At 41.0% G+C, this 23,369-nt stretch overlaps 1 protein-coding gene and 1 long non-coding RNA gene across 9 annotated transcripts in view; one reads left to right on the plus strand and one right to left on the minus strand.

Moving 5' to 3' along the window:
- Window positions 1-23,369, minus strand: part of PPFIA2 (PTPRF interacting protein alpha 2) — a 266,490-nt gene that overhangs the window by 4,165 nt on the left and 238,956 nt on the right. For 7 of the 8 annotated variants that reach the window (XM_081926574.1, XM_081926575.1, XM_081926578.1 and 4 more), the window contains 7 exons: window positions 13,886-13,967; window positions 10,586-10,786; window positions 8,548-8,610; window positions 7,255-7,284; window positions 5,570-5,745; window positions 5,167-5,264; window positions 4,485-4,718 (listed from right to left, as the gene is read on the minus strand). In XM_081926574.1, coding sequence (XP_081782700.1) covers window positions 4,522-4,718; window positions 5,167-5,264; window positions 5,570-5,745; window positions 7,255-7,284; window positions 8,548-8,610; window positions 10,586-10,786; window positions 13,886-13,967 — 847 coding nt within the window. In that variant the 3' untranslated portion in view covers window positions 4,485-4,521. Of the gene's footprint in view, window positions 1-1,718; window positions 1,879-4,381; window positions 4,451-4,484; window positions 4,719-5,166; window positions 5,265-5,569; window positions 5,746-7,254; window positions 7,285-8,547; window positions 8,611-10,585; window positions 10,787-13,885; window positions 13,968-23,369 lie in introns of those variants that run through there. The other variant, XM_081926581.1, reaches the window with a different exon arrangement.
- LOC309378501 lies at window positions 1,872-3,848 on the plus strand. Its single transcript, XR_014172115.1, has 3 exons — window positions 1,872-2,851; window positions 3,272-3,802; window positions 3,834-3,848. It is a non-coding gene; the product is annotated as an uncharacterized lncRNA (long non-coding RNA).

A 23,369-nucleotide genomic window follows, 5' to 3' on the forward strand; every position in this document is an offset into this window, starting at 1 on the left:
TTATCACCAGGGACTGGGACAAGAGGGTACAGATGCAGATTTGCTCCATTATACATGTTGGGAAGAGAGAATGCACCTGTCGCACTTCAGATGTGCACACGTACACTTAATGTTCAAAAAGGGTGTATATCCAGAGTGCCTGATCTGTGTCCCAGATTTTTTAAAACAAGATTCTGACCATGCTATCAGGGCATTTGTATATACCGTATTTTTCGCACCATAGGACACACTTTTTCCCTCCTAAAAAGCAAGGGAAAATGTGTGTGCATCCTATGGAGCGAATGCAGGCTTTCGCTGAAGCCTGGAGAGTGAGAGGGGTCGGTGCGCACCGACCCCTCTCGCTCTCCAGGCTTCAGGAAGCTATCCGCTAGCCGTGGGAGACCCAGCTCTCCCACGGCTAGTGGAGCGCTGCATTAATCCCGAAGCTTGGGGCGCGCTGAGCTCCGCACGCCCCAAGGTTCGGGATTAGCGCTCCGCTAGCCGTGTCTAGGCTGCGGATAGCAACCTGCTTCCCAGAGCGTTGGGCGCCCTGAAAGCAGAGTGCCCGGCACTTCGGGAACACATCCGCAGCGTGGGGACCCTTGCAGGAGTTCCCCGCAGGGCTCCCCACGCTGCGGATAGCAGCCTGCCGCCCGGCGCGAGAGGCGCCCCTCGCGCCGGGCAGACATCCGCAGCATGCGGAGCCCTGCTGGAGTTCCCCGCAGGGCTCCCCACGCTGCGGATAGCAGCCTGCTTCCCGGAGCGTTGGGCACCCTGAAAGCAGAGCGCCCGGCCCTTCGGAAACACATCCGCAGTGTGGGGAGCCTTGCAGGAGTTCCCTGCTGGGCTCCCCACGCTGCGGATAGCAGCCTGCCGCCCGGCGTGAGGGGCGCCCTGAAGCAGAGCGCCCCTCGCGCCAGGCAGGCATCAGCCAGCCCCACAAGCTCCGGGGACAGCAGGGAGGTGCAGCGCCACTATCCCGCTGTTCCTCGACCTGGTTCGGTTTCCCTGACCTGCTTTTTGGGGGGAAATAAAGGGAAATTTTTTCCCCTTTATTTCCCCCCCAAAAAAACTAGGTGCGTCCTATGGTCCGGTGCATCCAGTCGTGCGAAAAATACGGTACCTTACCTATTTGACCATTACACCCATATGTTATGCTATTTATTTAGCTGTTTTGCTTATGCTGGTCTGTGACCGAATAAAGTAAATTCATTCATTCACACCCATATATGGATGTCTGCTGGAACAGGAGACACAGCAGGCACAGCATGTGGTGGTGGTGGTGGGGGGGAAAGGTTCTCTTTTTGCTCTTCTGATGATATGAGACAATTGGGGGGAAAAGGTGTGTACTGCTTCTTAGCCCAATTAGTTGTAGCCGTATGGATGAAGGGCAGGTTATAAATATAAAGAATAAATAGAACGGATAAATAAAATGTAGAAATGAAAAATACACTCACCCCTTCCAGGCATTTGAAACTGTGTAAAAGCAGGTGTGGGGCATGGGGACAAGCATATGAGCCCAAGGTTTGCTGCAGCTCTTTCATGTACCGCTAAACCATGGTTTAGTATTACATCTCTTAACACATTTTATGTGTAAATATTACACACCCACCAGCACCTAAGTCAGTGATGCTTTGCTGCTTGGCTATATTGCTTATGCAAGGTTGGCATATTTTCTTCCACATAGATAATGGATGCTTAGACACCTTTAGCTATGAAAATAAGCGTTAGCTCCATACCATCAGTTGCCACTTTTCGTGACTGTCCTGATGTTGTAGTTAATCTGAACCCAGCTGGCAGTGTTTCTGAGGAGCCAGGCATCATGCTGATTCCATGGACTTCACGTGGGGGGAACTGTCTTCGCCAGGAAGAACCTCGCCTGTAATTCTTGTCATCACTCTGTCGACACACAAATACAGTATTTAATTTTGCTAAAACTGAAAGCTAGTCTTCTGGGTAGTTAAAACTGAACAGTTGAGGTATAGTTATCAGGAAGGTGGACTTCTGCTCGTTACAAATAGAAACAGATAACAAGGAAATCTTGTTTTAAGGCTGGCCAATGTATAACTTTATCATTGCTTTTGAACATAGCCAGATAAAATGGTCCATATATAGGCATTGTTACTCTATGGCCAGAACACAGTGAAAAAGTGAGCCAGATAAATAACCCTCAACTCATCCTTTGATAAGATCCCCATTGGACGCAAAGGGTGGGAAGATGCTGACTGGAGTGCTGGGGAGATTATATGCTGCCCTCCCACCATTGAGATACTCTAACTAATATACCTCTGTGGTTTTATTATTTAACAAATCACCAAAAGATTAAAGAGGGATGATGTATGCCTATCTAAAATGTCCTATGTGAACAGTGATAATAAGAATATAATTTAAAAAAATGGGGGTAGGTGGGTGGGCCACAACTAATGAAACTGACTAGTATGTTTAGGTTTTTTTTTTTTTTTACTAAAAACTGTGTTCTGTAAGACTGTAATTGCACAGCCTTCAGTGGAGGATTTGCAGTATTTCATCACAATCCTGAATTTGCATGAAGTCAGGGTGGGATAGGAGAGCAAAAGAGAAGGCAGGCTTCTCAGCAGTAAAAGACTGAGTAAAGAAGGGGTGGAAGGAGCACAGAGGGAACAGCAGAGATTTGAATAAAGCAGAGATAGAAAAATGGAGAGGGAATTTTAAAGAACGGCAGAATTTTGACTAGACTGAGCAGAGAGCGACCTGGGGGAACTGCAGGTTTAAAACAAAGCTTGAGTATAGCAAGGAGGAAGTTGGGAAAGTCTCTGTTGTATTAGGTTCTGTGTTGTACCCATCACTGCTATTTTTCCTTGTTAAATCTGGTTGTGTGTGTGTGTGTGTGTATGTATAAGATAGATAGATGATATAGATATAGATGATATAGATATATAGATACAGTGGTGCCTCGCAAGACGAAAAGAATCCATTCCGCGATTCTCTTCATCTAGTGGTTTTTTCGTCTTGCGAAGCAAGCCCCATTGACAGCTTAGCGGATTAGCGCTACAGTGGTCTAGCGGCTTCTAGCGATCAGCTGTTAAGCGGCTTAACGGCGGGTCAGCTGTTAAGTGGCTTAGCGGCTTAGGAAAAGGGGGGGTGGAAGCGGAAAAAACCTGCTGGGACTCGCAAGATTTTTTCGTCTTGCGAAGCAACCCCATAGGAAAATTCATTTTGCGAAGCGCCTCCAAAACGGAAAACCCTTTCGTCTAGCAGGTTTTCCGTCTTGTGAGGCGTTCGTCTTGCGGGGCACCACTGTATATAGATATAGATATAGATGATATATAGATATAGATATAAACAGCAACCCTTCAGTGTCCTTCCATTCCTGCTTTGCTCAAACCTCTGCCATTGTTTGAGTACAGCAAGAAGAAAGAGTAATTGAAAATAAAAATATGGCTTTCTCAAACTTCTTCCTCTTCCATTCCTCAGCTGCCTCATATGAAAGAGATCAAAGGATGTGAAGCCCTCAAATATTCTACAGTACCTCTCCACAATCATGTATTTCCTGGTACCATGTGCTGCCTTCAACACGGATGTTCAAGATTCAATGTTGTAGTTAAAAGAGATATTTCATTAATAAGAAAACACCCATGTATGTACAACATTCATCAACTGAATTAAACTCTTCTAAAACTGACAGGCTTTTTCTTAACATTGTAGTCATCCTAAGGATACATTAACATATCAGTATGGGCTGTGTACACAAAGGGGACTGCAGAATGAGAGAGGGGGAAGACTGAAAGTGGGGGTGATCTGTGTGAAGGGAAAGTTAAAAAGCAAAAAGAGGAAGGGGGAAAAGGTGAAGGTGATAATGGTGTGTAGGTGCAGAGAGACCTACACAATAGACAGAAGGCATGGGAATGGGGTGATCTGTGTAGAAAGGAGGAGGGTGGAGTAAAGAGATGTCACGGGGGTTGCAAAAAGAGGGAGTAGAAGGCATGGGAAAGGGTCTGAAGAATAAGAGGAGATGGCGGCTTCATGGTTGGGTTTAATGTGAAATGGGTGCTTAGCTGCAATGAATGGAAGATGCAAGAGGTCACCATGGGAGTGGTTTGTGTGCAGGGGGGAGGAAATCACACAAAATGAGGGGAGGAGGAGGAAGAGACATGCGGGTGAAGGTGAAAAGGGGTGCAAAGCAGGACTGCAGAATAGAAGAGTGAAGTGGCCCTCAAAAGGGGAAAAGTGAGATTAGTAGTTACATGGGTTGGGAAGGAGAATCTTCAGCTTAATAAGGGTTAGTGGGCCAAGCGAGCAGGGGTATGTATGTGTGTATATATATATATATATATATATATATATATATATATATATATATGAGGACCAAAACCAACCATTTCATATTGTCTTCTACCTATTAAGTATAAATAAAATTACTTACTTCATCAAGTCGTCTATCTGTTCCTAGTGCTAACAGATTGTTGTATTCTCTCTCAAGGATCTGCCGTGCCTATGGTTAACCAAATCAAACAATTGAAGCAATGTTTTAAAAAAGTTAAAATCCATGGGAAATAATTACAATTAGCAATTTAGTTTACTTGCCTGGGTATTCTGTGTTGGAATCTGCAATAACAAAGCTAAGCTGCTGTAATCGAAGTTATCATCCAGGGCTATGAGCGATCCATGCACCCCACTTTCTAACACATTGTTTGCATATTCTCGCAATCCAATTGCTTGTATCCAGCGTATGACTCTGTCATTACTCCATACTAACACATCTATGAAAAGGAGGGAGAAAAGCATTTTCCCAAGGACTGAACTTTCAGAAGTGCAAGAACGCACGGAGGGCTGAGCTGAACCAGTTCTGAATTTATATTCATTATATGGACTTTTCAAATCCAAAAACCAGCAATGCAATAAGAGGAAATTTCGAGAGACTTGTAATTAAATGTTGCATTGTTCAGATATATTGTGTTTTAAAATTCCCTTTAATTTGTATGATGGCTACATTTCCTTGAAATGTGCTGATAAGTCTATGCTGATTCCATCTAATAATGAATAAACCTTTAATTTCTTGCTTAGCCTCAAGGAATTATTTCATTTTAGACAAGCCTGTTCTGAGCCTGAGAAAACTTGTTCATATAACTACATTGGGGCTATTGAGTCCAATAGAATAAAAATTCAGAAGACAAGCATTAAAGATATCCTCCTTTGGTAAAGTATTACCTTTTATTTCATGCTGACTTGCTTCTCTTCTCCTTTCTAGTTCTTGTCTGTCATAATTCAGTTTCTTTAAACACATGATTCCATACTGCAGACTTGTTCTGTTATTTAAGGTGGGGAAGACGACATTATAAGGCAACTTGCAGTGAAAGTAAACAAATTAGAAGATTTTGTGCATTTGAAAAGCTCCACTTAAAACATTTTATAAATACTGTAAACTGTCTACTGTATACTGTAAACATCTTCTTTCTGTTCATGAGACAAACTGTGGAAATAATTTCTATATCTTTTCCCCAGATAGAAACATTTGGCTTTGGTAATATCAGCACTTTTATTTCTGGTTTAAAAGTAGCATAAACATGGTTTTAATAATTAATAAATAAATGAAGATAATGTGCTAACTCACCGATGAAAGCTATCCACCATTTTTAAGTGTACCCGGAGATCTTTTTTTGTCAGGTGATCTAACATCCTTGCATCTACCAAACACTCCATGAAGTAACTTCGATACTGTGGCAATCCCAGACTAGGAAGCCATTCATTACCAATCCATTCATGATTCATGTCACCATAAGCAAGAGTCTGGGGTGGAAGGTGGTGAAGAATAGGAAAATATATTACTAGTGTCCATAGTATAGAACAATTGCACTTCTCTTGATGTTCCAGTTTCGTTAGTAATATTAGGTGGTACTCTATGTATGCCATAATATCATTTGATCAGCTCTAATCAACAATCAGCATTCCTAGTCTTGCAAACAGGTGCACAGAAGGAATAAGGAAATATAAAGCAATATTTCCATGAAGGCCCTTTCTAGTCACAGGAGAAAGGCATCCTGTGATGAGTGATTCCTACCATCTATATCAGAAATCAAAACTTTCAGAAGCTTCTGAAACCTCAGCCAAAACAAGGTTTGGCATGTAAGTAATAGGCTGGCAAAGTATATACAATGGATTTATATCTAATCCTAATAAAATTATCTTGAGAGATGAAATGGTGTTATTTTAGTTTTGTGGAACTGCCACAGAAAAATCATTTCAGTTGGCCTCCATGTGGCTGGTATAAGTTTCAGATTCTAGCAGGCATGTATTGTAGACCCTTCTCATCCAGATGTCAGCACTGACGAGAACCCACAAGCCACTGCCTATAACAAGGGTAGTGAACTTTGTGGAAAAGCTGGCAAAGGGACCTCCTGGAGAAGAAAACCCACTGCTTGAAATGAAAGTCACTACTTCTGCCACACCATACTGCTTATGTTTCTTAAATACTTGTAGCACCGGTCCTCTGTTTAGCACCAAAAATAAACAAAGCCAATATGACACATTTAATAGTATGTAGTCATATGGCAATAGTAAGTAGCCATAGTAATGGAAGGGGCAGCAGCAGGGAACTGGATCCCTTAATCCCTGAGGGCTACTTTCACAGGTGGGGGGAGCCCTGATCACCTGGCAATCACTTGATATCACTAAGATGTCAGGAGACACATTTTTTGCCTTGTAGGATGACAAGTTATGCCACAGAAGAAAAATCAAGGAAAGTGGGGCTTCAAGTCGTCATTGATCAGCCGATAGGTAGATACTCCAAGCTGGCTTTCTGCATGGATTGGCTGCATGACCAGGTTCCTCATGGGGAACTCATGCAACTGATGCAATGGGTTTGGTTCCATGGACCCATGCTAGACCAAGTCAGGCCCACAGTCCAGAAGTTCCCCACTCCAGGGCAGGTGATCAAGCCCCCATCCATATTCCCAAGGAGGCAATTCTCTCATCACTTGCCCCAAGCATCTTGGATTGCCTGTCTTGCAGTAAAGGGTGTGTGTGGAATTAATTCTTGAGTCAGGGAAGTCCATTCAGTGTAGGTTAACCCTTTAAGGCACACTGAAGCATTTGCCTGGGGCTCAGTTATAATTAGCAGCACAAAACCAGCTTGTCTTAACAAAAAGAGAAAAAAGAACAAGACCATTAAAATATCCCTTGCTTCTAATACTTAAATAAATACGAAGAGCAAGCACTGAACTCTTCTGTGGAAGGGGCTGACAGCTCCCTAGTGCCAGATGTTGAGCTATTGTTAGTCACACTGGAAAAGGTTCCTACCTGAGCCCAGCTGCCTTCCTCATTCTCTTTCTGCAGTGTTGAGGACAGCCGTTAGTAAAGTGAGTTAATAACACAAAAAGAAATACAGCATGAGTCAAAAAAGCAAAACAACAGATACAGTGCCTTACATTAATTGTTTGTTTCAAACAGAAGGGTAATGAAGTCAACCTACAGCAGGGTTAACTGCTGGCTAACAAAATACTCTTAATAAAATTAAAAGTGAGGTAAGAAGCAACATCATGCTCTACCCTAATACATCTCACACTGGCCCATCTAGACGGTGAGGAATGTACACATTTTGAGGGAATTTACTGACCTGACAGAAATGTCCCACATGGCCACACAAAACAGCTGATATGGGAACAGTTTGATTCTCATTTTATCTATCATTACTTTCAAAGCTTAATTGCTTTCATATTTGGCAGGGAGAGGGGGAATGTGTAACTGGGAAGATTTATTCACGTAATGGAAATAGGTAAGCATAAGGACAGACTTAAGGGTGGAATATGGGACAGAGGTAGCCAATTCTGAGCTGACAATGTGGACAGTCAGCCTCTCTTTGCAAGAAACTCTCAGAATTGTAGCGCTGTGAGGGGAACAGGTGGGTCTCCTAACCATTCTCAGCACCCTTAACAAATTGCAACTCCGAGGATTCCTTCGGGGAAGCCATGGCTGGTACCATAGTGCTTTAAATGTATGGTGTGAATTTGTCCTAAGTAAACAGTCTGCCATCATACCTCTGGGATTAGCACTATGTCACAAAGCATGTTACTGCATCAGCAATGCAGGCACTATGTTGTCATTACAACCTGTCGTCATTGCACATTTTCACAGCGACTGTTTCAGCCAATATATATCACTACAGAGAATTATTTCCAGTCTAGCCTAGTTAAACAAACAACAATAATTGCTGCACCAAGAAAATAAAATGAACAAAGTGATTAAACTAATAGAAACACAATTCAAAATTGTGATTATTGCTACAACCTTATGTACAATTTGGACTTACTTCTGACTAAATATACACAGGCTGCACTGGGCAACTGGTGAAAAGCCAGACCATTTCTTCAGAAGCACCTCCATTTATTGTTTTTATTTATTTTGGCATGAATTATCTGTACATTAACTGTACAGTGACATTCTCCTTGTATATACAGAATATTCAGCGTACATAGCTTAAAATTCAAATAAATGTTGTGTAAAATGATATGCAGCTTATTCACATATTGTGATAACTGTAAAATCCACACTTTGACATTGAAGTAAATATGAAAAGCTGTTGTTGAAACTAACCGTTTTAGCTGGAGCAGCAAGAGTTTCCATTTCTTCATGGGTCACCCAAACATTGCCTGAGGGCTATTGCCAATGCCCACAGGGAGGCAGGTAGAATCCGCATTAGGTAAGCAGTGTTAAAGAAGAAAGGCAGCAACACTGTAAGTTAACAGCATACAGCATCACAATGAGCACAACCATGTCCTTGCCTCAGTTGAGCAGCAGCTAGAAACAACTTCAGACAGCTGCTTTTCATCTTCCTCCACTTTGAAAAAAGATATGGAGGTGATCCCCTGAATTCCATTAAATGCATATTAAGGAATACTAGTACGATTGCCATTTCCAAACACAACTTTTACTACTTCTCACAGAGCATGTTGAAGTGGCTCTTATTTCAGCAGACAGGTATGCTATTTCAGGTCTTTGGAGAGCCAAAGGCTACATACATATGCACAGGACATTTCTAATATGATAAACCTTTTAACTAATATGCTAAACCTCATGAAATGGAAAGCACAGATTGAAGCCTGTAGATCTAGGTTGGGGTGCTAATTTTTTAAAAAGATAACCCTTTAGGAGGCAAACAGGGAACATGGAGTCATCAAATGGCAATTCTAGAATGGAGAAAAAAGAAGACATTGCCTACACACACACACACACACACACACTCAGAGTTTCTTGTTTTGTTTTGCTAGCTCTCAGATGTTGCCCCTAACGTTTTGCGCAATGCAAAATTCAAAGCGCAGTTCAAGGGTTGCTTCTTCAGGAAATATATCAAAGAAAGCTAAAAGGGCTGTTAAGGCCATATTCATTCTTTTTTGAAAATCATATCTAGAAAAGAATAGCCCCCACTGAACCAGCAATTTCTACATTTTATAAAAAAGTATTCAACATCTTGGTACTTTTGCAAGTATAATGCCTTTTCTTCCAGGAATAAATTCAGAAAATTGGCCCTTGGTTCACATCTTATATTAGTGTTCTAATCTTTGGCTATACCTTAGGACTGATGCATTTCTTAGACAAATGTACCCATCTGTAACCCTCACCTTATTTTGTTACATGGAATTCACTGGGGGTCATGGCAATCATGATTTCTCAATATGTCTCCACAAAACAGACACATGCACACCTTTTAGATCAATGGAGTTTCTCCTACTAATTTGTAAACCTGCGTAGGGAAAATTCATATGTGAAGCTGCTCCCAAATATAATTTGAACTATGGCCAGAAGCAGGACTTACCAAAAAAGGGGGAGAGAAAAACCATACTTCTCTATTTCAGTGAGACGACAGATGCCACTGCTTCTGCCCAGCTCAACAGGAGAGAGAGACTTGTGGCCACACATGCCTACTTCAGTGGGAGAGAAATATTGTGTGCCCTCACTATTGTTGCTGCCTGCCTAAGGAGACACTGGCCATTGTGACTGTGTGCTGATGCTACCTGCTAGTCTGACTACCCCAGGTGCCCTCATACTGCTTTGCCCCCCCCCAACAAAGGTTGCCCATGGCTAAAGCCACTTTCACAGAAAATGTGTTCCTTACACACCAGATGACTCCCTCAACAAATGCCTTTTAGGACATGGGGATGCTTGCCCTCCAACTCCTGTTGAATATCAGCAAAAACATCTCTTTGTGCTATGTCTGCCTGCTGAGAGTCATTTCTACAACTAATGCAAACCCCTGAAGAGTTAGCAGTGATCACTTGGGAATGAGAAAGCACCAGAGATCCAATCTGGGAATGGCTGAAGTTATTTCCATTGGAAAAACAGTGGGGAAATGGAAACTAAAATCAAATCCCAAAACATTACCTCCTGCATGTTCTCATCCCATCATTTTTGCTGTCTCCTTGCATGGTAAGAAGTGTTTAAAAGGAAACCAAGAAATTACATGTTCGTTAGCTTAAAGTCCGCCTTGGGTAAATTGGTGGAAAGCATTACTAAAGATAAAACTATTAAGCAAATAAGACAAACAAGCCTTGCTGAGAAAGGAGAGGTCCATAGATGGCTAACTTCCACGCTCAGGCTGAATTCTAGGTGAGTGAGAGAGAGGAACGTGACTCACCGTTCTAGATGTCGGAGGGGCCGATGGGCTTGTGAGTGATACCATCTCCTGGATTGCCAGACGGAGCTTTAGGCGATGAAGAGGGTTGCTGATTCCAATTTCCCTCTGAATTTCAGTATCTGACAAGGCAGACATAATGGCACCGCTTTTCACATTTGCACGGCAAGCAGCAACATACCAGGCAGGCATTCCCAGCCACAACTGTTGAGAGGGTGGGGTGGAGGTGGGAAACAACAGTGAGCATCAAAAGTAGCAAATCTGATTCCTGAAGTTTTATCCCTGGAGCTGAAATGGGGTGTGCATATTGCAAACATGGGGTGCTTGTTGTTTGCGTTTGACGGGGCTGCAAAAGCAGACCACACTGTCACCTGTCCCTGTTTCTGGCATTCAGGGCAATGCTCCGTTGTGAACCTCTTTATTAACCCCAAGTGGCTGCCATTTCAGTGGCAAATTCTTTTTGCTTCAATACAGTCCTTTCCCTAGTGACAGTGTTAACGGTCACACACTCAGGCTTAGTTCGATTTCCTTTTTGTTACTAGGAAGAAGCAGAGTTATTTTTCCAACCAAAGCATGTCACTGATAGAGACTCTGAACAGGAGTGAACTGGTGCAAAACTGGTAAGGTTTGGGAAGTTTTAATAGAACATTTTTCGCTCCTCTGAAACTGCCTGTCATTCTATAATCCTTTGCTTCAAAACCTCGGGCTTCATCATAGCTTACATGCAATTCAGGTGTAGTGAAATCAGGGGTGAAGGAAGGCGTTGTGACACCTATGATGTAGGGCGCATGTGTGGCATCGCTATGTATGACACATGCGCCATACGTAGTGATGCCGAACATGCGCTGTATAGTGGTTTGCTGCCAGTGCCCCTCCAACGCTGTATGGACAGTGCCGGTATCCCTCCAGCACTGCTACAGCTGCGGAGGATGGAGTGCTGGAGCAGCACCGGCAGCAACCTGCTATACAGCACATGTGCGGCGTTCCTACATACAGCACATGCGTGCAACGCCGCACATGCGCTGCACTTAGTGGTTTGCTGCTGGTGCTGGGATCCTCTGCTCGCTGCTGCAGGAATGGAGGATGCTCCAAAGTGCCGCCACGAGCCCCGTGGGGTGATTTCTTGTCACCCCTGCAGGCATGGAACCTGGGGTGTGTCGCCCCCCTGCCCCCACCACGACACCACTGAGTGAAATGATTTTAAAATTCAGTTTCAACAACAGTGCTGTCATTCTTGGAAACAAATGCCACCCCCAGAGCCAGATTTAGGTTTGATGAGGCCCTAAGCTACTGAAGGTAATGGGGCCCTTTTATATGTCCAGCTGTCCTTTGTCAACAGCAAATTGTCGCTGCATTTGTGTTGAATATATGCTATATGGTAATTTAAGGACCTAATAGGTATCTAAAGCCATTTTATTTGTTTTTTTATCTTATATTTTGGAAATGTACATCCAGTTTTTTTCCTTTAACTTTTGGGGGCTCCCAAGAGAGTGGGGCCCTAAGCTATAGCTTGTTTAGTTTATACGTAAATCCGGCATTGGCCACCCCCCTGCTCCTCTTGTTTCCCATCCAGAAGAAGAAAGTTTTTCACCTGGGGTAGATTATAACTCTAGGGGTAAAAGCAACATAATATTCGAATAGTCTAGGGCAAAGCCACATTTTAGCCTTTAGCTACAGCACTTTTGGTTACCATCTTTCAGCTAAGCCTTCTTAATAATTTAGGCTTCCTTCACGGAAAATGAATGGAATGAAGCTGCTGCTTTCAGATCCTATGATTATCTGCACTTTCCCTTTTTTAAAAAAACTGTACATTTTACACACTTAAATACAGCACCTTTGTTTTGTATCATTTGCATCAAGTTGTTCCTTCCCCATTAAAAAATCCTAATAGCTCAAGACACACTTTCTCTCTCACAACTTGTAAACCAAGTAGGAGAACATATGTTTGAATACTAAAGCTTATTGGGGAGTTCTGCTTCATCAAACACACTCAGTTCTTCTACCTTTGAAATACAAGTGCATGAATCTCACTTCAACAGTAATAATCCTGCACATTGTGGATTGAAACACAGCATCTGTTTTTAACATCGAAGGAAGAGCAAACTCTTTAGCTTTTCTAAATGGCCTGCTTTTTAAAGAACAAACATATTTATAGTGATTGTACTCAAGAGAGTGGAGTTTATTAATGCTGAACACTCCTCTATCTTTGCTGATGTATTCAGATTTTAAATATCGCAGGGAGGTTCAGAAGCCAGAGTGATTCAACCCAGAAAGCAACTTTTCATTTAATAGAACTGAGGATCATTGTTTACAGTGTGGGATGTGGTGTTGCTTGCTATTTGTAATAAAACTTTTTTTAAAAAAAAAAAAGGAAAAGAGTTTAGAAACTAATGCAGGACAGTAGGTTTATCAACAACTGCTGAATCTGGTTTATCTTATATTAATTATGCCTCTGAATTCTTAAGATTTCATATGCCCACACTGGAAAACAATAAATCACAGTCTGCAGTGACACCCTAAACTGTCAACACACTGGGCAAAGGAGGACTAGCCCCTCTGTGACATCAAATCTGATAAGCTAGTGGCAGCTTCAAGGATTCACTACGTCATCAAAGCAGATCAGCCAATGGCATCAGGAGACAAGTGGCAGAGAAAACAAGGACAAGGAATGAGAGAACAAACCAGAGGAAGGAAGGGACTGCAGAACCATCAAGGGATTATAGGCTTGGTGGTTTTCATTGCCTGTTATATCTATAGGTCTTTTGCTAGGTTCCAAGGACCTGTATCAGAAGCATAGCTGCTTCTTTAGAGCAGCATGTTGGCTCAACAATTTACCAGAAATTGTAGGTGACTGCCTGTCCATACAAGTGCTCTCACATGTATGAGGGGGAGCCACAGGTGTTGGTGTAGTAGGCTGACACGCAAATCCACTCTTAATTCGATCCAAAACCTGAATGCAACAACAAGCAAAGAAGCTGCAAGTAAAAATTGAGAAACGCTGGTTTCTTAATGGATTGGGTTGAAAAGATCACTATTCATCACAGATCCTCAGATTCGTTTAATCTGTATTTTTAGAAAGGTTTGGCCATTCTCTGCTTCTATAAGACGACAGCTGGAGAACTTGCTGCTTTGTGCTAGAACGCAGTATAAAGCATTCTGGGAGGCTCTCAGTAAAATGAATGAATTAGTGCTGCTTTTGTTTTTCCTTTATGAATGCCAAACCTGTATTAGATCTTCAGTGATTCATAACATTAAGGTACAATCAGGTATGGCCACCTTTTGAGAAGATTTCCTAGCACTTACCTCTAGCCATGCAACCACTGTGGGCCCATCCCACTGTGCAAAAGGCAAGCCCTTCCTCCGAGCTTCCTCCAGGAGTTCATGCCTAAAAGACCATCACAAATCTATTAAAGCATATGGTGGTACCTGGGAGCACCACAGACACAATTATGCTCAGATACAGTTAGCCTGTGGTAAATCACATCAAATATACAGTACTTTAGCTGCCTTTATTTGTCCGTCAGCACTGTTGAACTGTTCAGACCACAGAGAAAATGTTATTTCCCTTGTTGAGAGAAATGGGCTCCCCTGGCCATGAATTCTCTTGCTGAATTCACAGAATCATCGAGGTAGAAGGGACCTCAAAGGTCTAACCCTCTGCAAATGCAGGAAAACCACTTTTACAGCATCCCTGGTAGGTGGCCAGTCACTCATGAATATCCAACATGTGGACAAAACCACTTTCAACTTTATTTTTCAGCATTACTCAAACTGCATGGAAAACCCATTATTATTCAGTTGTATTATAAACCATTGCATATGTACGTTTGTTCAGGATACCGTTTAGAGAAAGAACAGCTATTTCCTGCCAAATTAACACTGACTTTTGTGGAAAGTAATTAAGCAGTACAATGAGAGATGGACTCCATATTCACTTTGTTGTAAGATTTGAAATACACATGTTGGGCTCTTTCCAAAACCAAATATCACTTAGTCATTTGAGGTCTTCAGGTGTGAATGGTTACTGGGAGAGGGGGGAGGTTCTTACGTCATGGAAGAAGTGTTTTTGTACACCATATTGTTTTGTCAAATCAATAGCTGGCCATTTGACAAGGCCCAGAACTTTCTGGTACATAGCACCTCCTGCTATGGCTGTTGCAGAGGGGGAAAGTAGAATATGTCACCTGACTGAAATGGGGAACACATATCTTCCATGATAAAGGAGTGCTTGAACACTCCTGATCAAACTGCTTTTGGTGATTTCTCAAAAACGAAATACATAGGTTATATAATTTCAAGTGCTTTCCATTTTGTACACCAGGATACGTAATTCATACATGCAAACTAACTCTGAAAACAGATTGATAGCAGGTGGACACTATTTTTCACCATTACAAAAAAAAAAAGACAGTTTTCAAAATCTGATCTTTTACACACATGCAAATAAGTTTTTTTTTTAAAAATATTATCAACCAATCACATGATTAATCTTAACCTGTCTTAACTTCATGATGCCAATTTTGAATTTTGCCACTGATGTCAGTGAAGGTATCTATATGTTTTTAAATATCATGGCTCAAGGGCAAGACTGCTCTTTTGATAATAACATTCTCCAATCCTTCCTAACTGAATTTACTAAAGTGAATTTATTCATATACTTGTTTGCAGCTTCTTCAATTAAATTATACAGGATAACCTGAAATATGCTGACATTCAAAAAGAACCCCCTTTTTTTGCTCCATTCCTTGGTTATTGCTTTCTTTTTCAATTTAATGCAAAAAAATAATTAAAACTCATTTTGTTCCATTTTAGTCTATGCAAAAAAACCCTAGAATTCAAACTGACCTTCTTACCATTCCATTCTACATGCCATTACATATTCAAACATACGTTGGAGTGGAAGAAATTAAAAAGGTCCATAGAAGGGTAAATGGACAGGGGTGGCAGTTTTGTGGATGGAAGATCCCCTGAGAATACTGTTTGTGGCATTCTGAGCTCCAATTTGTACGCGACATGGAGTCATTAAGAAAGCAGTTAACTGCATGAATGTTGCAAACACTTCCTATTACATTACCCATGCATGCCAACCCAAATGCATACAGTGTTAGCATGCCAGCCTCTCTCACCCACCCACCACTGGACTGCTTAGTGTTGTCATGCTAGAGTTGGGTGTGTATGGGCCTAGCACACATGGTAAATAACACTGAAATATGACAAGGTATGAAGGGAATGCTGACCTGGGTCAATGATTTACCTATCACCTGAGCCACATATAATTGGGACCTTAGAAACTTAAAGCAAGGGCAAACAAAGAAAATAATAACCTGGAAATACATGCTAAGTCTACTTGGAAAATGCTAGATAAGGTGACCCCTGTTACTTTTTTAAAGATACCATGGTGAAATCCAATAACAGCTTGCTATTTCACAACTCAACTCAGGATCACTCATTTTTGCAGAAGATGGTGAGCTATGATTTTACCATGGTCAGCTCCTCAGTCATTGCCTTATGCTGTTCATGTGATAGATATGCATAATTATTTGTATTTCGGTCCTTTTGATACCTTTCATGAGCCATCTGGGAAATTAATAGAATGGGTTGCCAAGGCAGTCACCACTATTATTGCGCTGTACAATTGAGAGAATTTTATATGTAATCTTGGCCATTCAATGTCAGGTCCAGTAATGAGCAGAGGACCTACAGTACACTCCTCTGTGTAAGATAAAGGGGAAAAAATATAAATATGAAACGTGAGAGAATAGCATTAATGTTCAGCGAATTCCAATTGAGAACACAAGTGCAGAAGTGGGTGCTGACTTTAGTTTGCATGCCATTGATTTTCAGCCATTTTATTTCATTAAGATATCAGATGAGCAGAAACATTTGCACCTCATTATGCAGATATAATCCAGTGTGGAATGAAATGTTTAAGTCCCACTGGATGTAATAAAGAGTACCTGTTTTTTCTTAGAAGTAGTAGCAGGAATGCAGCCTTGTTTATAATGCAACATAGTGCCATAAGCTTAGATTACAGGATAGTATGTATGTTTATCATAGGGGAAAAACCTTGTAAGTGCTGCTGCTGAAGGACACAGTCCAACAGGGAGCCTTCTGCTGCACTTCAGTGACTATCTCCCACTTCAGTAGGGAATCACAAGAGAACTCCCCAGCTGGAGAAACCTGTCTAGAAAATTATGGGACTACTCTCTTCAGAGGTTGGCTGAATGCTGTCTTTGTCAAGGAAGTCTTGGTAGCCACTGAAATTTCTTATTCACTACAGTGGTACCTCGGGTTACATACGCTTCAGGTTACAGACTCCGCTAACCCAGAAATAGTGCTTCAGGTTAAGAACTTTGCTTCAGGATGAGAACAGAAATCGTGCTCCGGCGGTGTGGCAGCAGCAGGAGGCCCCATTGGCTAAAGTGGTCCTTCCGGTTAAGAACAGTTTCAGGCTAAGAACAGACCTCTGGAACGAATTAAGTACTTAACCCGAGGTACCACTGTACTAAGACCTGATCCACACAGAACTTAGTGCCAGGGCTGGCCCAAGACATGTTGGCACGTGAGGGGAACCACAAAATGACACACACACCCCCCTCTCAGGGAGAGAAGGGGTGAGTGAAGATCTACATCAGTAATTGGTGGGGGGGGGGGGAGAGAGAGAATCAAAACAACCCACAACATTTCTTGGAAATTTATGAAGAAGAATCTCCATGGGATGGGGGTAGGCCAAGGGTTTGAAAACGGTATAGGTGCAATATATTCTGAACAAAGAGCGAAACTAATTGTGAACAATGTGGTAATGGATGAAATATCAATAGAGAAAGGTACACGACAGGGATGCCCTATATCCCCTTTACTGTTTATATCTGTCCTGGAGGTTTTATTAAACATGATTAGGAAGGACCAGCTGGTAAAAGGAATACAGGTCGGATCCAAGCAATATAAGTTAAGGGCATTTGCAGATGACTTAGTGCTAACTCTGCAACAGCCAGAAGCTAGTACCAAAAGAGTTTTAGAATTAATGGAGATATTCGGCCAGGTCGCAGGATTTAAACTGAACAAACAGAAAACAAAGGTGCTGGAAAAAAATCTAACAAAAGAGGAGAAAGATAGATTTCAAAGTGAAACTGGGTTGGAAATAGAAAAAAAGGTTAAGTACCTGGGGGTAAATCTGACATCAAAAAATGTGAATCTATTTAAAGACAATTATGAAAAATGCTGGACAGAAGTTAAAAAAGATCTAGACATATGGTCTAGGCTGAAACTTTCCTTGTTAGGCCGAATTGCTGTTATCAAGATGAATGTATTGCCAAGAATGTTGTTTTTATTTCAGACGTTGCAGATTCTAGACAAAATGGACTGTTTCAAGAAGTGGCAGAAAGACATATCTAAATTTGTCTGGCAGGGCAAAAATCCCAGAATAAAATTTAAGATCTTAACTGATGCAAAAGATAGAGGGGGCTTCGCCCTGCCAGACTTAAGACTTTATTATGAATCAGCAGCCTTTTGCTGGTTGAAGCAATGGCTACTTCTTGAAGACACAGACATTCTTGATCTGGAAGGATATGACAATAGTTTTGGTTGGCATGCATATCTGTGGTATGACAAGGTAAAGGTTTATAAAAGTTTTAAAAACCATATTGTAAGGAAAGCATTGTATAATGTTTGGAATAGATATAAGGATTTACTGGAAAGTAAAACCCCTAGGTGGTTGTCACCAATGGAAGCGAAAGCAGTGAAAAAAATTAACATGGACTCTAATTGGCCTAAGTATTGTGAAATTTTAGAATATGATGGCGAAAAACTGAAGCTACAAAGTTTTGAGACGCTAAAGCATAAAGTTCGAGATTGGTTACACTACCGTCAGATAAATGAGATGTTTAAGCAGGACAGGAAACTTGGTTTTCAGAAGGAGAGGTCAAAGTTAGAAACAGAATTGTTAGAATCCAATACTAAAAATCTATCTAAAATGTATAATTTGCTGCTGAAATGGAATACACAGGATGAAACAGTGAAATCAGCTATGATTAAATGGGCACAGGATATTGGTCATGACATTATGTTTGACGACTGGGAACAGTTATGGACCACCGGTGTTAAATTTATGGCATGTAATGCCCTGAAAGAGAATATAATGAAAATGATCTATAGGTGGTACATGACCCCAGTCAAACTTGCAAAGATCTACCATCTGCCCAATAACAAATGTTGGAAATGTAATGAGGCTGAAGGTACTTTTTACCATCTTTGGTGGACCTGCCCAAAGATTAAGGCCTACTGGGAAATGATCTATAATGAAATTAAGAAAGTCCTTAAGTGGACATTTGCTAAGAAACCGGAGGCTTTTCTCTTGGGCATGGTCGGCCAATTGGTATCAAAGAAGGATAAGACATTCTTTATGTATGCAACCACAGCAGCAAGAATCCTGTTGGCAAAGTATTGGAAGATGCAAGAATTACCTACTCTGGAAGAATGGCAATCGAAGGTGATGGAATATATGGGACTGGCAGAGATGACCGGCAGAATCCGTGACCAGAGGAAAGAGACAGTGGAAGAGGACTGGGGGAAATTTAAAACATATCTAAAAAACTACTGTAAAATTGTGGACTGATAAGATGTTAAGGGGTAGGAAACAAAGAATTACAGCTGTAAATCTTAAACTTTAAGAAAATTCAAAAGGGACCTGACTAAAGACTGATCGATGAGTTGCTCGAAAAAATGGTAAAACAAGGATGTGGCGAAGGGAAGGCATGGGGAAGTCAATTTTTGTTGTTTGTTTTTAATGTTTATGTTTGTTTTGTTTGTTCTTATTATGTGTAAAAACCAATACAACCAAAAATATTTTTTTTTAAAAAAAGAGAGAATCAAAACAACCCAATGGTTGAAGTGCAAATCAAAGGCCATTATGTAGGGATGGGGCTGCTTTGAATTATGCAGGGCAGGTGCAGAGCCCAGGAAACTCCAGAGGGCAACCCCTACCATTTCCTCCCTAGAGGTGGGAGGAGACCAGCAGTGTCTCCTATTTGCCAAGAGGCTGCTGTAGAGGCAGCTTTGGTGAGGCTACCAAGGAGGCAGCAGATCCAGAAGCAGCCAATGATGTTACTGTGGTGGCGGCAAGCAAGCAAGCAATGCACTCCTTGGAGGCTAGATCTGCTGCCCCTGTGGATCCTGTTGCCTGAGGCAGTCACCTCACCTTGTCTCTTGGGTGGGCCGGCCCTGCTTAGGGCAAAAGGCTGGATTTCAAGAGAGAAGTGCACAAGTTTTTTGCCTCTTCCCCATTCCTGCTGTTACTGTGTTATTGAGAAGCAAAGCACCTGCAACTTTCTCTCCAGGAAGCTATACATTTGCTCCTATATGCTGTATCATGGTTTGGCTTAGTGTTGTGTGTGAGTATTGAACTGCTCCATGAAAGAAATTCAAAACAGTCAACAGCACACAGTTCTACTCCATACAGTGTAGCTAGGTTTCTTTCACAATTTAAAGTCACTATTGAACTTCTCTGGACACATGTGTAATTCATTTTCTATATATATTCTGCTAGAATAAAGGGGGCGGGGGAATCCTCAAAAGATAATAAAAAAATCAAATTAAAAAGCTTCAAAATCTAAAAAGTGGGGAAGTTTGATTACTCTTTTAATAAAAGCACAGCTTGCTTAAATAATGCTGTAATTGCTGTGCATATGTTTCAAGGTGGTGAAAGTTATTGCTTTTTCCTAAAAGCATTCATTAGGTAAATGGAAATATAGTTTGGAATTGCTGAGTAGCCACTAGAAGCCAGGGCCTTAACTTTGAATTATAATGAGAAATAATGACTGTTCAAAATATAACACCACTACCATCATGAATCAACCAGCCTGCATAATATGTGGCCTTGGAATCTTATCGTAAACTTGCGAAATACAATTACAGACCCCTGGAGTTTTCAGGTATATTAAAGCATATTAAATCCATATTTGATTGCACCCATCGTAGAAATACATTTTAACACACAACTCTTAAATTAGTATTTTCTGTCCCTTGCAGCTCCACACACCAAAGGGCTTTTTGTAAGCTTACTGTTTTAATCACAGAGATGTTGGGAAGTTTATATATGTGTAAAATTCTACATACGTTGCATGGAAGGGGCTATACATGGTCTGACTAGGAGTTTTTCTTTCCTACTACCTGATTTTTTTTACAAAAGCAATTGTTTCAACAGTGCAAACCTACCCATGTCGACCCAGAACCAAGCCCCATTTATTTCAGTGGGGCTAACTCCCATGTATGTGAGTTTGGATTGCAGCTGGAATAATTTTAGCCAAACTGAGAAGAGCAATAAAAAGATATTCGCAAACTTGCAAATTAATTGAATTGGTAAGAAATGAAACCAAGAGTGGGAAAATCAATACAAAATATTGTTGTTCTATAGATGGGTCATATAGAACAAGCGAATGAACAAATGAATGAGTGAAATACCAGCGAAACACTTTACCAAGGAGGTAGAACACAAGTTTTTTTGTCATTTATTTTAGCTCATCTAGAATTTCACTCAGTTCATATGAAAATATATTCATATATCCACAAGTTGAGAACAAACAGGAGTAGACCTTGAAAAGGTCTCCAATGTTGCCCAAGTTTAGAATATTTTAAAGTTTGATTTTAGTTCAACTCTCCACATAGATCTGCAAATTAAAGTGGTTATATAGAAATTAAAAAATATAATAAGAGGAAATAAAAGAGGAAATCCAAATATGGTGCTGAAAATGAATATGATCAGCAACCATTGTGGTTTAACTTACCCAGATGTGCTTTTCATGAGATGAAGAGAGATGGATGGAAAAGAAAAGCACACAAATATTAATGAATATATGTCAATCCATAAAAGAAATCATATGATAGAATAAAAAATTAAAGAAGCAGCATAGAAGTATGATTTTTTAAAATTAAAACCGATCTCTCTTGCTTTAGCTAAATTAAATAGATAACCCTCTACAGAGTAAATACATTTAGATAGCACAAATTTCCCTGATAAAGAAATGCAAATTATTCAAGCTTAACCTTGAATTAAAGGCACTTGAATGTAGAACATACAAAATGGATTACAATGACAACAGAACTAGCCTCAGTCAACACGTAAGAAAAAAACATACATTTGCCTTCCTTACAGTTCATCAGATTTGCAACATCAACTCCCTGAACCATTATAACAATTTTCCTTATAATTTATCCATGTCCATTAATGATACAGTTCTTTACCTAGGAGCCATTCATACCCCCATCTAAATAAGCTTTCCCCAGAAGGATGAACAAACTGGTGTACAATTTAGGATGGGGGCACAATAATTTGGAAACTAGGATGTCTGATCCAGGCTTCCCACAAATACAGAAGCAACTTCCTAATGGAGATTTCATGAAGCCACAATTGGCAGCATACTTCTCAGGTCCCACTGAGAGGAGCAGGCACAAGGGAGGAGGGCCTAATTCTGCTTGGGGCTGCTATGGGAGCAAAGGCTTACATCTCTTCTCCATGGTTCTGATCCTGCTCCCCATTGTGTACCGGCTGTTTGTTTCAAGGGGAAATCACCAATGCAAGATCACATCGTGTGAATAAAATGGACCCACGTCATATTTTATGCTCTCCATATGAGTGCATCCCTGGAGACACTGTGTTGTATATGAAGAAAGATTGTGACTGAGCGAACTGGTCCGTAGAGATAGATGCAATTGCTTGAGCTGGGAGGTGGTTCATAATGTTTATGCTTCAACAGGGCTGGCTCATTTCCACTGGGCCTGGTGGCACAGATGGCAGGGAGACAGACCAGCAGTAGGGGGAGCCAGAATGGAAGGCAGGCAGAGCCACCCATGACTGCCTCAAGATGGTAGGCAGGTGGGAGCTGGCTGAGGGCAACCCAAGATTGGTGGGGCAGTGCCCCATATGCCAGAACAGATCTCTTATTTACGGTATCTTCTGCAAGGGCATCTGCAATGGACTGAAGGTTTACTATTAGCTGAGTAGCAAAGATCCTAAAATCTGATCCAACAACTACCTAATCTAAAAGAATTACCTTTGCCTTTGCTAAAATCACTGAATATTGTCCTTTCTCTTTTCCGGAGAGGGTAGGTATGGCGTTGCAACAACTATATATATAAGAAAAAAATATTTGTGGAGGGAGGCGGAAGTTTGTGCGTCAACTCAGAGATATATTAATATATAATGATTTTGTATGGGTCCTGACACAAAAAGAAGAGGCAAACATAGATTTAGTCAATAATGGGCAATTATAAATAATTAAGAGTCAGATAATAATTAAGTATTCTGAAGGGCTAAACAAAAGCATACACCCTTAGTGGCTAAATTAATGGTTTTTTTTTTCTAGCAATAAGAATCAGAAAAAATAGATGGTAAGCAATTAATTCAGTTTTTTGTTTTGTTTTTAAATTGCACTTAATTACTAGGCTCATTAGAAGCAATACTGTGTATATGACAAGGAGCAAACTTATTATTTTTAGTTAAAGATGAGCAAGCCAAACTAATATAATTAAACACTCAACTAAATTAAAATGGCCCTGATGATAACAAAGGATGGACCAATTTGGGAAATAGATCTTTACACGCAGACAGGAAATGCTGTAGTTAGAATTTCCTACATCCAATAGCCTGGCACAGAGAAGCTCCTATTCCTGAGATCAATACATTCAGCTGCCACCAATCCTAGTTCCATTTTGGGAAGGAGGCCAGCCTAGGGTTTGCTTTTTCCCTCTCATCGGCAATCTCTTCAGTGTGATCTGGAAGGGTCAAGATCTA

This window comes from Podarcis melisellensis, assembly GCF_964234715.1.
Source record: "Podarcis melisellensis genome assembly, chromosome: 10".
Lineage (NCBI taxonomy): Eukaryota > Metazoa > Chordata > Lepidosauria > Squamata > Lacertidae > Podarcis > Podarcis melisellensis.